General features: G+C 50.1%; 1 protein-coding gene across 1 annotated transcript in view; it reads left to right on the plus strand.

The window, feature by feature from the left end:
* INPP5D (inositol polyphosphate-5-phosphatase D) overlaps positions 1-16,907 on the plus strand; it is a 147,407-nt gene that overhangs the window by 16,396 nt on the left and 114,104 nt on the right. Inside the window, exon 2 of the mRNA XM_035306081.3 lies at positions 2,644-2,707. Within this exon, the coding sequence (XP_035161972.1) occupies positions 2,644-2,707 (64 nt within the window). The remainder of the gene's footprint in view (positions 1-2,643; positions 2,708-16,907) is intronic.

Raw genomic sequence — 16,907 nt, forward strand, 5'->3', positions numbered from 1 at the left:
TACAGGCTCATGTTCTTCCTCTCTGTCTACAGGCTGAAGTTTGGGCCGGCTGGAGCTCTTCCACAAATCAGCTGCCCTCAGCCAAATAAGAGGCTGTTCTCACCCCTCATTTGCATACCTACAGGAGGAAGTGCCAAGAGAACAGAGCATTGAAAGATAAGAGCACAGCAGGGTTGAGCTTTCTCCACATTTGTCTGGCAGGCTCTCCAAAAGGGATTGAGGCCAGTGTTTCCCTGTGTCCCAGAGGTGTCGTCCCTGTGAGATGTAGTGTCGCTGGACTAGTGATTCATCCTTGCCGTCCCTGATGCAAGATGATTGTGCTATCAATTCAGGCTCTGGGGGCGGGACGGGGAGCAGAAGGATGGGCACTAGAGCCATGGGAGAAAGAGAGACAAATCACCGTTTCTATGTGTAATGAAGAGACAGGCGGAAGTGAAATTACTCTGAATTATCTTTAGTACCTACTGATGCAAAAGCCATAAAATAAAATACTGTACAATTGGCCACAAAAACTGTAAAACATTTACATAGCTAAAAGAAAAAACCCAAAAACTGCTAAAAATAACTCCCAAAATATACTGCAGCATATCACTCTTATTCATAACTAAGCAAAAATGACACCAAAGACACAAAAGGGAATTCACAGAAAAAGAAACACAGATAACTAAACATGAGAACATGCTGCAGGACCTTTCTCATAAAGAAAGGCAAACTAAAGCAAGTTATCATTCTCACCTTTCAGATTGGCAAAGATGAAAAGGTCTGATAGCAGCCAGTCGGCAGGGTGTGGGGAAGTAGACACTTACATATCCGGTTAGTAGGAGAAAAAAATGCCACAACTTCATTGAAAGACAGTTGGTAGTCTCTGTTAAAACAGCAAATGCCCAGGTCATTTAGCCAGTGATTTATCTGCAATCACTAATACATATCAACACATGGTGAAACATGATGAAAATGATAATAAACCATCTCTCACTTGGCCCTGAGAAGACCTCTATGATCTTTTTCGATGAAAAAAACAAATTTCAGAAAACGGTATATGTAGTATGATATTATTTGCATCTAAAAAGATATGTATATATAAGCTTGTGGTTATAAACTGAGTTACAAACAGGAATAGGAAATCTAAGAAGAGGGACTCATGGGAGTGGGGAAGGAGATGTTTATTTTTCATTTTATATCTTTCTGTATAGTTCTCAATTTTGTAAAGTTAGTATATAATTTTAAAAATCTAGTTAAACAGGGCCAGGCATGGTGGCTCATGCCTGTAAACCCAGCACTTTGGGAGGCTGAGGCAGGTGGATCACTTGAGGTCAGGAGTTTGAGACGGCCTGGCCAATATGGTAAAACCCCAATGTCTACTTAAAATACAAAAATTAGCCAGGTGTGATGGCGGGCACTTGTAATCCTAGGTACTTGGGAGGTTGAGGCAGGAGAATTCCTTAAACCTGGGAGGTGGAGGTTGCAGTGACTTGAGATGGCACCCTTGCACTCCAGCCTGGCCCACAGAGTGAGACTCGGTCTCAAAAAAAAAAAAAAAAAAAAAAATTTCTAGCTAAACAATAACATATCAATAACATATGTAAATGTTCAGTGGAGTGCCTGTACCTGGGAGGGGCTAGCATGTGGAGCTTCTACCCTGAGGCACTGGCTTGATTACAGAGACTGGTCCTGTCTAGGGGACTGTAAGGGCCAGGTGAGCCTTCAAAGCTTATGAGAATCTTATGTAGCAAAATGGGGTAAGATCATGGTAGGTGGGAACAGATCAGCAGCTTTAAGAGTGAGCCTAAGATCCAAATGGCTTTCCCCTAATCTCCCGACAGCCCACTGGATTCCATGGGTGCTGGCTGCTGCCAGGGTGTCAGCAGGCTGAGGACCACCCCAGCGTGCCCCCTCCCAACGTGCTAGGACTTGGCAGCTCCGTTTTCCTCGCAGAGGTTTTAGGAAAGTAAAAGGTACCATCTCCTTCTCACGTGGGGGATGACTGCACCAGAGGAAGGCAGAGCTTCCAGAAAGAGAAGAGAGGCTGGAATTCCTAGCACTTCCTTGTCAGAAACAACCCAAGACTTGCTCTTCAGCTGCTGGGGCAAATCCAGGTCTCAGCAGGGCTGGGCCAAACCCCTGGGAGATAATCCACGGGGCACAGTGTCCAAGGGGAGGAAGCTGTGTGGGGGTGGTGGAGAGCTCAGCAGGAATGAGGTGCTGGGTGAGCCCTGCCCTGGCCAGGTGGCCCCTCTGCAGCTGTGCCCAGCTCCCATTCACCACAGGCCACGCTGCTCGGCTCCACTGGAGTTGTGTTTCTTCTTCAAACACCCCCTCTTGCTCTATCTTCTTGGCAGCCAAGAGGTTATGAAAGCCCTCCGTAGTTTTATGTCAGACCCTGTGGCTGCCAGGTCCCCACCTAAATGACCCCCCAACCTTTTCCTGGTGCTCCCTGAGCGCAGAAGGGATGGGAGAATCAGAGTGCCTCAGCCCAGGATTGCTGGACGTCAGGGCTCACCTCCATCTCAGAGAACGGTCAGCTCCGAGATTCGGAGACTTTGTCTCCAGATTCCTCAAGCCTTGCCAGGAAGTCGTGTCTTTTCAGTCAGGAGGAAACCGGGTTTTCCTGCATGGGTTCTAATAAACTCTGATCTATTTCAGGTATCGGAATTGCGTCTACACGTACAGAATTCTGCCCAACGAAGATGATAAATTCACTGTTCAGGTGAGTCCTTTATATACCTAGAAATCTGAACCTGACTTCAGCCTGCACTGGCAGAAAAAGCGTAGAAACGAAGAGGAGGAAAGTGTGTGTGCAGGTCGCCGGACATGGTGGCTGGGCTGAGCCTGGCTTCCTCCCAGACATCCGTGGGGTGGCTGAGCAGGTCAACTGTGGCCCTCCAAGCGACCCATGCCACAGGGTATTTGTGTCCACGGGTGTGAGAGGAAACGAAGGTGAAGCAGACTGCCCAGAGATGAAGGGAAAGAGGGGGCGGCCACTTGGTTGATTGCTGTCTTCAGTCTCTCAAAGGAGAGAGAGGAAGTGGCTCAGGAGGGAGAGGAGGGAGGTGAACCTGCAGGAGAAACAGACTGTGTTTTCGGAGGGGCTGGAAGACAAGCACAGAACAGCGCCTTTCCGTATGTAGATCTCCGTTCTGTCTGAGGCTGATGCTCACAGCATCTGATTTCACCATGCAAAGTCAAAATGTGCAAAACGTGCAGTTAATTTTTTTTTGAGACGGAGTTTCTCTCTTGTTGCCCAGGCTGGGGTGCAGTGGCAACATCTCAGCTCACTGCAACCTCTGCCTCCCAGGTTCAAGTAATTCTCCTTCCTCAGCCTCCTGAGTAGCTGGGATTACAGGCGCCTGCCACCATGCCTAGCTAATTTTTGTATTTTTGGTAGAGATGGGGTTTTACCATGTTGGCCAGGCTGGTCTCGAACTCCTGACCTCAAGTGACTGGCCCTCCTCAGCCTCCAAAAGTGCTGGGATTACAGGCATGAGCCACCGTGCTTGGCCAAAGTTACATTTAAAAAGAAAAATCAGCTGTATCCATCGAGCCCGGGAAGGCCACCCTCAGCACAGTTTACTAAAGGCTTTGTTTTGCCACAAGATGTGACAGCTGAGGGTTGTGGAAGGCAGGAAAGCTGTTCTTATCTGGCTGCATGAAGAGCACATGGGGGTAGCAAGAAAGAAGGAGACTAAGTTTCCACATCCCCGGCGGGGTGCGTCTGTGTGTGTGTGTGTGTGTGTGTGTGTGTGTGTGATGCTCAGTTCTCAGGGACCAGGGTAACAGGCACCGTAGTGCAGCCATGTCCCAAGCAGAACATCCAGGGCCGACAAAGGCTTGGACTTCATGTCATGGAAAAGCAATATCGGCACTGGAGGAGTCTGGTTGAAAAGAAAGTGTAAGTGGGAGAGGAGAAGCCGGCTACACTGGTCTGCTTCAAAGCTTGAAAGGAATGATTCATTTTTTTTTTTTTTCTTTTTCTTTTGAGATGGAGTTTTGCTCTTGTTACCCAGGCTGGAGTGCAATGGCACGATCTCGGCTCACCGCTACCTCCGCCTCCTGGGTTCAGGCAATTCTCCTGCCTCAGCCTCCTGAGTAGCTGGGATTACAGGCACGCGCCACCATGCCCAGCTAAGTTTTTGTATTTTTAGTAGAGACGGGGTTTCACCATGTTGACCAGGATGGTCTCGATCTCTTGACCTGGTGATCCACCCGCCTCAGCCTCCCAAAGTGCTGGGATTACAGGCATGAGCCACCGTGCCCGGCCAGGAATGATTCATTTTGTGCAGAACTAGGATGCAGTAGTAGACAGAGGGCTGGGCTCAAGGTGGGGGAGATCACAGGCAAGTCCCTGGGGGCAACCCCCCTCCCAGAAATGTGTCAAGAGGGAGAGCATGGTGAGCACAACACCCCTCAGGAAGATAGCTTATGGGGATCAAAGGAACTGCCTCGAGGATCGATGTGGTTGAGAAAGAGAGACCCGAGGGGTATGTTTAATCCAGCCTGGTGCAGGTCTGTTTGCTGCAAGGCCTCCTTGGGAGTTGCGAGTTTGGGCTCAAGTGGAGCCACTCCCTGCGTAATTAGGCTGGACTTGCTGCCTCATCCTCCTGCTCCTGCGTCCATGGCAGCGCCCGCAGCTTTGGCCTGGTTCTTAGCAGTCGCCAGGAGCAGATGTTGGCACACCCTAGTACAAGGCCGTTGCTTCAAGCGCTCGGCAGCTATTCGCCATGGGAGTGTCTCTCTGACATGGGCTCTTCACCATGTGTGGGATGTGACCCGCTGAGGGGAGCCTGTCTGGGGTGGGCACTTGGCACCAATGTCCTCTACCATTTTTTCCCAAGTCTAGGAGGGCATGAGCTTTCCTGGCAGAGCTGGCATCTGTGTTAGGTGGCTTGCCGAGAGGAGTCGGCAAACTCTCTTAAGTTAAAAGTTGGTCGATGCTTTTGATCTTTTTTCCCTTTGTGGTTTCTTCTATTCCTTCAAAGTGAAGACAACTTTAAGTATGACTGGAAAAGACATGACTCTGTGGCTTCTAGTGGCGTCGGTGCCCGCAGCCTGTAAACGTGGACTGCGTCTCCGCCTTGCTCCTCTCTCATCACCACACTCTTGCTGCTGTGACGTCCTGTGACCCTGGGAACTGCTGATGAGATCTGGGGCCTCATTAGGCTTCCAGGGTACCGGGAACAGAAACTCGTCTTGGCTGACTCTGCAAGGGGGAAGGGGCGGGAGGCCTTTGTGAAGATGTGCAGAGCCAGGAAGGAGAAGGCCATCCTAGGGCCTTGGGACCAGAAGAGCATGGGGTCTGCACACGGCTTCTCCTGTGGCTCAGCTCTTCTCTGCGGGGCCGCTGTTCCCCTCCAGCAGCCTCCTGTTTTAGTCCCCAGTCCTAAGAGGGAGTCTGATGGCTCAGCCCCCATGGCTTTCTCTTAATGGGCCACTCAGGGGCTGCTTGTCTGTGTATGGATCGGCTGTCTCGGAGCAGATGCCCCCATCTACCACTCAGAGATGGGGACAGAGTCATGGGGGCAGCGTGGCTCCTTAAGGCCTCCGCTCAGCGAGGGCAGCAGGCAGGCAGCTTTCACAGAAGAAGGGTGGCTCTGCTGGACATATCTGCTCCTGACCCCGGCCCTGGGCCTGTGACCTCCTGAGTAGCTGACATAGCACAGGGAGCCGTGGGCGTAGGTGGTCTGAAGAGGTTTCCCTTTTAAGGTGAATTAAAGGGGAATTCTCATAGGTGGACTCACCTATGACAATCTACCTCTGAGAGTAAATGACAGATGTCTCCTGAGGACCAATCAGGCAGACGCAGAGCCCTTCGGGAAGCTTCAGCAGTTCCTATTTTAACTCGAGTTCCTCTTTTCATGTTGAGGCAAAACCTCACAGTCTCTTCTGAGCTTAGCCACAGTTTCTAGATAACTCATTCCTGACACCTGAGTCTGTTCAGTGCCACCAGAACGTGAGGCTCCCAAAAATAAGAATCTGGCCTGACACATTCCAAGTGAAGCCCCGAAAGGCTTTTATGGTTTCTGAGTTTAGTAACTTAAGCCCTTTTCCTCGGGACTTCGGTTCTCTTGTCAACACCAGAGATCTCCTTCAGTTTTGCAGACCCACTTCATGGCGTGGCCCCCATGTCACACCCATGCCAGTCTCGTATCAATCAGGGAGAGGAGCCACCTCACCTGGGGGACTCTCTTCTCTCACTCCATCTTTCACAGACTTAAAAAATATCTGAGATGGGAGGGCAGGATGCAAACTGTAGCTTCATCCAACCCCCTCGTTCTAAATACGAGTGTTGCTGAGAAGTGCGGAAGTTGGAGCTCACAGCCAGGCCTCCAGACCTCCCCAGCTGAGCTTTCTTCTTTTCAGCCTAGAAGGTGTTTCTAAGCCTGGCTGGAGCCCCCTGGGGAAGGATGGGCCCAGGACTCTGTCCAGAGGGACAGGGAGGCAGGGCAATGTGGCCTCTCAGAGAGCTGGGCCTCTTGTCCTTCACACGGTTGTAGGTAATATTTGATCTCAGGTGGCATCTGTCTCTTCTGGTAAATCAGCGAGGCACCCCTAGGATGAAAGCAGACTCCATCCCAGCTGGGATCGGGGTTCAAGTCTAATCCGGGCAACCATGTGGCCTTGGGCAAGGACTGCCAGGAAGCTGCTGGAAAGTAGAGATCACACAAATACCTTCCAGCTTGAGGAAGCTGCAGGTAAGGAGGGTGGAGAGAGCAGGGAGCTGGAGGTGCTTTAGAGGATTCTAGGCAGTGCGGGGAGTGGTGGGGAAGGAAGGACAAATTTTGGAGTTCCATCTCCCACAGCTCTGCTCTTTGGTCTGTGGGCTTCGTGTCTTCAGGGACCTGAGTGGGGTCTGGAACTGCTCAACAGCTGCTGTGCCACTCAAACCCTGAGAACCTTCTGGACTGGAGCCTGTACTGTTTGTCCTGGTTGGGGGAGGGTTGGGCAGTGCTCTGAGCCCTGCATGAGGCCAGAGGAAGGCAGGATGGCTCAGCCCCGCAGGCCTGACTGTCCCACACCAAGAGAGCAGGTTTCTTGCAAAGCCCAGACTCCTTCCTTGACTTGGAAAGGGAAGTGACTCTGCCCTAAGAGAAGCGGTGCCCATCGAGCTGCTGACTGCAGGCTGAGCTGGGAGGCTGCTGCCGCCTTTGAAACAGCCCCTCCCTGGGAGAGTAAGGAAGAGTCTGAGGCTGCCATGGGCCAGCTCCAGGGTGGCCAGAGAGGCCTAGAGCAGCCTCAGGTGTGTCGCATAAATGGCTGTCTCAAACCCAGGGCCCAGGTGAAGCAAAAGGAACCCTTCACTCCATCCTACAACCTGTCAGCCCTTGCATCCTTTCCGACATCCTTCCCACCAAGAGGAATAGAGCAGAAAATGAAAACTACCCATGATCCCCTATCGTGTCAATGTTCTCTGTGAACTTCCTGTCTTTTCTTGAGGTTGAGATTGTATCTAGGGTGTTGATTGTTTGAGTCAAGACCTTGGGTGCCCCAGGTGTTTTTGTTTGTTTTGTTTTTGCGACAGGGTCTCACTCTGTAGCCCAGGCTGGAGTGCAGTGGCTCAATCTCGGCTCACTACAACCTCTTCTACCAGGCTCAAGTGATTCTCTCACCTCAGCCTCCCGAGTAGCTGGGGCTGCAGGTGGATACCACCACGCCCAGCTAAGTTTTGTATTTTTCTGTAGAGACAGGGTTTCACCATGTTGCCCAGGCTGGTCTTGAACTCCTGAGCTCAAGTGATCCACTCGCCTCAGCCTCCCAACGTGCCTGGATTACAGGCATGGGCCACCACTCCCGGCCACACCCCAGGTTTTAAGGCAAGTTTAGATGAAGAGAGAGTTGGAAAATATCTATTCATAGACCCTTTCATTATCTTTCCCAATTCGGAAGAAAAATTCAGTGGCCTGAGTCATTCCGGTGAGTTCTAAAGAAGAGACGCTCGTGACTCGAGTCCCTGGTCCCTGACGGTGGCTGTCACGTAGCTCTGGGCCGCATGGCTTTTGGAGAGGAAAAACAAAACAACTTTCTAAAAGCTGTTCCGTCACACGCGTCCGGGAGCTGAACGGCTGAGCATTGTTATTAAGCTCAGGAAGCGAGTGGCGGCTGTTAGTGCTCTGAGTGGTCACCGAGTGAAGTAAAGATTCCGTCTGAACCGCCGGGCAAAGGATGTGGCTCTAACACACTTCCTGAAGTTGCACAAGAGACACAGAAAAGGCTCAGGGCACAGAGGCCTTGCACGGCCAGGGAACTGTGTGGGCTCCACAGCCACACCGAGGACAGTGGGCCCCGGGGGGGTCCATACTGGAGGAGGGGTTCCTTTATGCCCTGACACTCACCTTCTAGAAGCCTGCGTTTTGATTTGGCTTTTCTGTCTACTGCAGAATATGGACAGATCTATTTTCCAAGCCTCTGAATATCTCAAAATGCCTTTAGCTGTCTACACATTCAAGAGGTAATTTGATAGATACAAAATTCTTGGAACCAACTGCTTGCTCAACATCCTCTATGAGGTATAGCACTATCTTCAAGAATGTAGTGTTATGGGCTGGGCAGGGTGGCTCATGCCCGTAATCCCAGCACTTTGGGAGGCTGAGGCAGACAGATCACCTGAGGGCAGGAGTTCGGGACCAGCCTGGGGAACATGGTGAAACTCCCTTCTCTACTAAATATGCAAAAATCAGCCGGGCGTGGTGGCGCTGGCCTGTAATCCCAGCTATTCGGGAGGCTGAGGCAAGAGGATCGCTTGAACCTGAGAGGCAGAGGTTGCAGTGAGCTGAGATATCACCACTGCACTCCAGCCTGGGTGATAAAGCAAGACTGTCTCAAGGAAAAAAAAAACGGAACATAGTATTATGAATAGTTCTGGGTACGAAATCCAAGGCCAAAGTTGTGCTGGTTCCAATAGAGGGGACCCATTTTTTCTTTCTTTCTACTTTGAAGCCGGTGGAGAATTCTTTTCCTGCTCTGTCATTTTCCTTTCATGGATAGTACCTGGAATGTGTCCGGCTTGTTCACTTGGGGAACTCAGATCTTTCTTTGACTCAAAAGACTTTTCTTCAGTTAGATCTCTGAGTAAGTTTTTATTCCAGCTCTTCCGGCATCTTTCTCATAATCCCTCGAGATAGCCAAGCCTCCCCTCATTCTCTAGCCTCCTGGGGCACACATGCCCTTGTGACTGAGCAGCCCCTCCCTCTTACATGGCTGTGAGATCCCTGATCCCGTCCCAAGTCCTTCAGAGAATTCTGGAAAGAATATCCATGCCATTTGTGGTCTCTGCCTCCACATGACTGTCTTTATTTTCTCCACATCCCCACTGGGCCTTTGTCCTTGCTTCTCCATGTTCCAGAGGCTTCTGGGCCATCTTGCCCCACATCGTGGACCCGTTTCCTCCCCTTTTCACCCAAAGCGGAACTGACCTCAACTTTGTACCATGTACTTGATAAGTTCAGACTGGGGAGTCGGATGCAAGTGTAACCAGTGAGGTATGCAGAGAAGGGCTTTGCAGGTTTCTAGTAAAGGTCTATTTGTCTTAAAGACAGACATAGGGATAAGATAGCCTCTTTCTTTTTTGAGACAGAGTTTTGCTCTTGTTGCCCAGGCTGGAGTGCAATGACGTGATCTCAGCTCACTGCAACCTCTGCATCCTGGCTTCAAGTGATTCTCCTGCCTCAGTCTCCCGAGTAGCTGGCATTACAGTCATCTATTACCCTACCTGGCTAATTTTTTTTTTTTTTTTTTTTTTGAGACAGAATCTCACTCTGTCACCCAGGCTGAAGTGTAGTAATGCATTCTTGGCTCACTGGAACCTCTGCCTCCCGAGTTCAAGCAATTCTTCTGCCTCAGCCTCCCAAGTAGGTAGGATTACAGGTGTGTGCCACCATGCCCGGCTAATTTCTTATATTTTTAGTAGAGATGGGGTTTCACCATGCTGGTCAGGCTGGTCTCAAACTCCCATCCTCGTGATCCACCTGCCTCGGCCTCCCGAAGTCCTGGGATAACAGGTGAAAGCCACCACACCTGACCTAATTTTTGTTGTAGTTTTAGTAGAGACAGGGTTTCACCATATTGGGCAGGCTGGTCTTCAACTCCTGACCTCAGGTGATCCGCCCACCTTGGCTCCCCAAAGCGCTGGGATTACAGGCGTGAGCCACCACACCCAGCCAAGATAGCCTCTTTCTTACCTTTGGAAGCTGCCATAGGATGAGATAGCTGGGTCTCTGCTGCTACCTTGTAACCATGAGGAGAGGTAGCTGGCAAGCGAGGCCAGACACAGAAGGAGAAGTGAACTGGGTCCTGGATGATGCCCTTGAATTCGTTGAACAGAATGAAGCAACCTGGGATCCGCCCTGCCTCTAGATTTTCTGTTTTGTGAGTTAATTCATTCCTTTCTGCTCAAGTAGTCGAGTTAGGGTTTTCTAACAGCTAAAAGTGTCCTAACATACAAAGGTTTAAACTATCCTAGGGAAATTTCAAAGCAGAAAAGCGAAAATATCAAATTGATTATTGAGTTTCACTGCCCCAAATGCCCATGAGCCATGGCCTGGCAACATAGTCCCTGGGTCTTCCCTCTCCTTAGCCTGTGCTGTGTTTCTGGGACCCGCTCCAGCCGGGTCCCAGACATTCCTAATGACTTGTGTTCCTGTCGGACATCCCTGGGCTCAGTGTCTCTTTCTTCAACCCTAACCGGAAAAAGCACAAAAATCAATCAGTATTTTAACAATCTCCGTGTGCTGCGGATTACTTGCTTATTGCAGAATAATTTCACTTCTCATCTTGACTTTGCCCTTCAAGATCAGGTTCCGGGTCTAATTGTCTGTAACTGTTAGATTTGCAAGAGGCCACTTAGGGTTTACCAAGTAATAGAAAGTCTTTCTGAGAGGCCTTGCTTGATTGCCCCAGAAAAATAGTCGCCCCCACCCTTCACCTGTTGCTCTTTAACCCCTTACTCTCCTTTCTTTTCTTTGTGACACTTGTGACTATCCTATTTTATATTTTAAAATATATTTTTATATTGATTTATTTATTGTCTGTATTAGAAGCATTCCTAGCATATAGTGGGTGCTCGATAAATATTTACTGAATGAATTAACTTTTCTGCCACCATTAAGAAGCTAGGAAGTGCTACAGGTTTCACTTAAAATTATGATTTATCACCAGGCATTGTGGCTCGTGCCTGTAATTCCAGCACTTTGGGAGGCTAAGGCAGGTGGATCATGAGGTCAGGAGTTCAAGACCAGACTGACCAATATGATGAAATCCTGTCTGTACTAAAAATACAAAAATTAGCCGGGTTTGGTGGTGGTACACTTCTGTAATCCCAGCTACTCAGGAGGCTGAGGCAGGGCAATCGCTTGAACCCAGGAGGCAGATTGCAGTGAGCTGAGATCACACCAGTGTATTCCTGCCTGGGCAACAGAGTAAGACTCTGTCTCAAAAAAAAAAAAAAAAAAAAAGATTATGATTTCTCTCGCCCTTGCTGCAGTTATCAATCTTAAATTTGGCCTCCACGGATCCACCATTATCTACTGACTTGCTTTTCATGTCTTGGTCAACTTCCTCTGCATTTGGGAAGGGTTCTCTTTTCTGGACTCAGTTCTGCTGTAGCTCCCTTTAAAGTGGATTCTCATTTCAGCATTGAATTGAGCTTCTCATTTTGTTGCAAGCCTGCCTTGCCTGGCTGGTCTCTGTGTCACTGGCCCTGTCATTTGTTCATTTTTCTCCTCTTCTTGGGATTTTCACTCCTGAGTCATAAAGGCCTTGCCTTTTGAAAACACCTATGGAGGCTGCCGATGCTTCTGAAATTGCCGATGCCGATCAAGTTCCAGCAGCTGCATTTCCAGAGAAGGCTCTTCCTCAGGTCTTGAGGGTGATGTACTGTCCTAGTGCCCTCGGGGAAGCAGTTTATTCTCTCAGGCTCTGTCTGCTCCTCAGAAATAGTGGGAGGACAGCAGTCCTCTCTGCTGTGGAGGTTTCGAGGACTAAAGGAGAAGGCTTATGTAAATACGCAGCTCATGTCTGACACGTGACTCCATGGATGACTGTTTTAATATGGTGAGGACACACAGAGGCCAGTCAACTTGCTGACACCAATGTGGGGTCACTGCGCAGAGGCCCTGGCCTGTGACTGGTCAAGAGCTGGGGATGCCAGGTACTGGGGAGAGAGAAAGGGCTGAGACTTTGGAACACAAAAAACTCAGGAGTCCTGGGATTGGCAGCAAAGCTGCCCAGAGGGGCCTTGGAGAGGAGGACAAGTGCCTGGATCAGGACCCAGGAGCGAGAGCTGTGGGGGAAGGAGGCACCAAGTAGGACCCCTAGACCCTGTGTCTGCCTTAGGACCCTCTGAGAACTGAGGTTGTCCTGTGCCTGCTCACTGGGTCCATGTCACCACTGCTTTGAATAACTGAGGAAGACAGAGGCGGGGTGAGGGCAAGGGCGGGTGCCTGGGGTTCCACCAGATGATAGTAAGAGAGAGCCTTAGGGCATGGTGGCACAGGCCTGTAATCCCAGAACTTTGGGAGGTCGAGGCAGGCGGATCACGAGACCATCTTGGCTAACCCAGTAAAACCCTGTCACTACTAAAAATACAAAAATTAGCCGGGCATGGTGGTGGGTGCTTGTGGTCCAAGCTGCTTGGGAGGCTGAGGCAGGAGAATTGCTTGGACCCAGGAGGTGGAGGTTGCAGTGAGCCAGGATCACACCACTGCACTCAGCCTGGGCAACAGAGTGAGACTGTCTCAAAAAAACAAAAACAAAAAACAGAGAGCCTTGAGGCCACAGTAGGAACCAGAGGGAGGGCCCCACAAGTCCCACCCTATCCTATTATCCCTTCCTGCCCTGGTTCCCCTTTGCTGACCCCTGTCAGGAGCTAGGCGCTTCATCTGCCACCCTTAATCCTGGGGAAGGGTTTATTACTACTGACTGTTGCGATGATTGCTATTCCCATTTTAAATTCAAGGAAACAAAGGCTCAGATGAGATAACACTGTTTGCTTGGTTCATAAAACTTGTGACAGGGCGGGGCTTGGTGGCTCATACCTGTAATCCCAGCACTTTGGGAGGCTGAGGTGGGCCGATCACCTGCGGTTGGGAGTTCAAGACCAGCAGGACCAACATGTCCCTACTAAACTAAACCCTGTCTCTACTAAAAGTACAAAATTAGCCAGGCGTGGTGGCGCACATCTGTAATTCCAGCTACTTGGGAGGCTGATGCAGGAGAATTGCTTGAACCAGGGAGGAAGAGGTTGCGGTGAGCTGAGATGGCACCATTGCACCCCAGCCTGGGCAATAAGAGTGAAACGCTGTCTCAGAAACAAACAAACAAACAAACAAACAAACAAACAAACAAACAAAAACTTGTGACAGAAGAGGGACGTCACTGGAGCCGTGCTGTGGCCCCAGAGCCAGAGCACTGCCAATGTCCTGGGTTTCGCTCTTAGCCTTGGAGGGGCCTAGCCGCCAGGGCCCTGGGCCGGAGGGTGGGCATCACATGAGGGCTACTGCCCTTTGCTTCTCCAACCACTGAAGGCTCCCCAGCTATGGAACCAGCTAAAGGTATTGCAGTATTTGAGCTATTAACCTTCCTGAATGAGACCCAAGATGACTCTACTTTTAAGCCAAGTCCGGTTAGCATTACAGCCGTGTGTCCCGACTGTATTCCTGAAGGGTCAGAATGACAGCTTAGAGATTCCCGACAGTTCATGCATTAATTCAGATCCCCAGATTTTTACATCTTAAAGTGGAAGGTCTCAGGAAACTTCTATAGTGAAAGGAGCTCCCCTCAAGTGGGAGGAAATGAATGGCCCAGCCATTGCCTCCAAAAAACTCTCCGAGAAGCCCACTCCTTCTTCTGTGCTTCCAAACGATCCCCTTCTCAGCTTCCACATCCTCACGTTGTGGGGTGGTAGGTAGCCAGTGTCTGCCTCCCCCAGTGAGCTGTGGGGGCCTTGAGAACAAGGGGGAGGATCTTGGTCACCCCAGTGTCTGCCCTTGGGCACAGGACAGAGGATGCATCGCTATCCCCTGAATGAAAGGCCCAGCTGGACCTGGCTTGGGAAGAAGACTTCTATGGCCGACTCTGTGCCCACAAACCTCTGAGGTTAACCTTAACCTGCCCTGTTCTTAGCGGACTGTACTTCATTTTGAACGACCCCAGGAGAGAAAAATCCAAATTTCTCTCCCAAATATTGAATGAATCCACACACGAGCTGTTAGTGATTTTTATAAAGAGATTTGCTATGGAAGAGTAGTTCCTTTATTTCTACTCTTCCTGACTGTCTGAGTCAAGACAGCCTGGCAGGCTGGTGGCCGTCAGGCTGCCCACCCTGTCTCCCCGCCATATTTATGTCCCTCACAACTGTCAGGAAAAAGGGTCTGAAATCTTGAAATGGAGAAACGTGTTTTCCAAAATCCAAACATCTCTCACAAACATATGCTACGAAGACACTGAAAAGAATTCTCAGCACTTCACACAGACAGAAGGACAGAACTAGAGATCATAGTCCCAGCCTTTAAAGAGACAAAACAGACATTCCAACAAGCAGATTAAAAGTCATTTGGTCTGAACACTTCACTGGCCAAAAAAAGAGAAAAAAAAAGTCACTTGGGGCCGGGTGTGGTGCCTCACACCTGTAATCCCAGCACTTTGGGAGACTGAGGCAGGTGGATCACCTGAGGTCAGGACTTCAAGGCCAGCCTGGGCAACATGTGAAACCCTGTCTCTACTAAAAATACAAAAATTAGCCAGGCATGGTGGTGCACACCTGTAATCCCAGCTACCCAGGAACCAAGAGAATCACTGGAACCCGGGAGGCAGAGGCTACAGTGAGCCGAGATTGTGCCACTGCACTCCAGCCTCAGCAACGAGAGCAAAACTTCGTCTCAAAAAAAAAAAAAAAACAGTACAAAGTCTACAAGAAAGATACCACTGGCTGCTTGGGAAACCAGGCAATAGAACTGCTCTCTCCCCTGACGAAGGCTCTGGGGAGATACTTGCTCCTGTAACACTAACACCTTCCTGCCCCAGGATCTTGGCAGCTGTCCTGCCCTGTGCCTGGTACTATGTCCCCCAGGTCACTACGTGGCTGACTGCCCCACAGGATTCCTCCAAGGCCCTTTCTCAGGTTTCCCCATCTAATGTCATGCCCTGTCCCATGGCCAATCCTTATTGTACTCCTGTTTTTTCTTCACAGCCCTTACCGCTGTCTGCAAGGGGGTCAGTCTCCTATTGCCACTGTAACAAATTTCGGCAAACGGGGGGTTTAAAACATCACAAATTTGTTGTCTTGCAGTTGTGGAGTCCAGAAATCCAAAAACTCACTGGGCTCAAATCAAGGTATTGGCAGAGCTGTGCTCCTTCCAGAGGCGTTGGGGGAAATCCCTGTTCTTGCCTCTTCTGCTTTCTAGGGGTCACCTGCATTCCTTGGCTTGTGGCCCATTCCTCTGTCTTCAGAACCAGCAATGGCCTATCAGGTCTTTCTCTTGATGCTGTTTCTAAGGCTCTCTCTGCCTCTCTCTTCCCCTTATGAGGACGCTTGAAAGTAGATTGAAAACACCTGAATAATTCAGGATACTCTCCCAACCTCAAGGTCAGCACATGAGCAACCTCATCTCCCCCAGGCCGTGCTACATAACAGCCACAGGTTCCAAAGGTTAGGAGGGGTTGAAGGCGGAGGCTGTTATTCTTTCTACCACAGCAACTATCTTGATTATGTCTTGACTCACTCATTTATCTGTCTCCACCACAAGGATGAACCTTGTCTATCTTGCTCTCCACTGTCTCTGTAGCACCAGAAGAATGCCTGGCACAGAGTAGGTGCTCAGTAAATATTTACTACATGATTGAATGAAGGAGTAAATTTGCAATACAAACAAAGTAGGAAAGGCCTAGGAGGGAAGGAGTGGAGACCTCCAAAGCCTTCCTGTTCTGACATTATCTGATTCATTCTACAACAAGATTAACGAAGCCTCCCAAACTGTGGGTGTTCAGGGCCGATGTGTCATCATCAGCTCTTTGAGGTTAGCACAGCAGGCGTTGGGTCTGGGACGAGCAGGGCGGCTGGAGTATCTGGGGGCCAAGCTGTCAGGTTCATCAGGGAGCCGCCCCAGGCTCTGCCCCCACAGGCAGCTTCTCTGCAGGCTGCTCCCAGGGTTGGAGACTCCAGGCTTGTCTGCCAGCTGTCACTTCTGTCTTCCCCAGAGTACCTCAAGAGTTTTACGAACAGAAGCAAGCTGGAAAGAAGAGAGTCTCAACGATATGTAATGAAGGATAAAGTGTCCCTCATGGGCTCTGGGCAATGGGGAAAATGGAGATTGCTTGCGTTCCTGGCCCAGTGAAATCACGAGGGCTTTTGAAACATGATGATTAGCGCAGGTTTTTAGCATCCCTAAGCCTGTGCAATGATGAATGCTCTCTATATGTGCGGTGTCAAAAGACGTGTGGTTACGTTCTCAAAGGAAGGCGTTTAAACAGAGCTGCATGCTAAATACAGGACCTTTGCATGGGGTGAGAAGGAAAGGGGAAATGGAAATAGTGAGGGGGATGAGCTTCCTCCGCGTGGCAGAGGGAAGCAGCCATTTCAAAGGCGAACATTGAGCGTGGGAGGTGGAGGAGGCCTTGGATGCTCCAACAGCACCCCTTTTCCCTCAACCTCCTGTCCCTTCTTTCATCTTGAGACAGGCCAAGGAGCCCCAGGCCCATCACTGTCTGTGGCTCGCAGGTAGCCAGGGGTGCTCCCCAACCCCCAGCTCCCAGCACCCCCCCCCCAGCCATCTTCCTTCCTCAGCCTCACCTGACACTTTGCATCTAACAGGGCTCAGTAGATTCCTGCTGGATGAAAAAGACATGGGTGAAATTATCTCTTGACATGGGATAAAAATGGTTACCCAAGAAGAAACAGAAGGAGAAATTAAAGAACGTTG

Source organism: Callithrix jacchus, chromosome 6, assembly GCF_049354715.1.
Source record: "Callithrix jacchus isolate 240 chromosome 6, calJac240_pri, whole genome shotgun sequence".
In the NCBI taxonomy this organism is placed as follows: domain Eukaryota; kingdom Metazoa; phylum Chordata; class Mammalia; order Primates; family Cebidae; genus Callithrix; species Callithrix jacchus.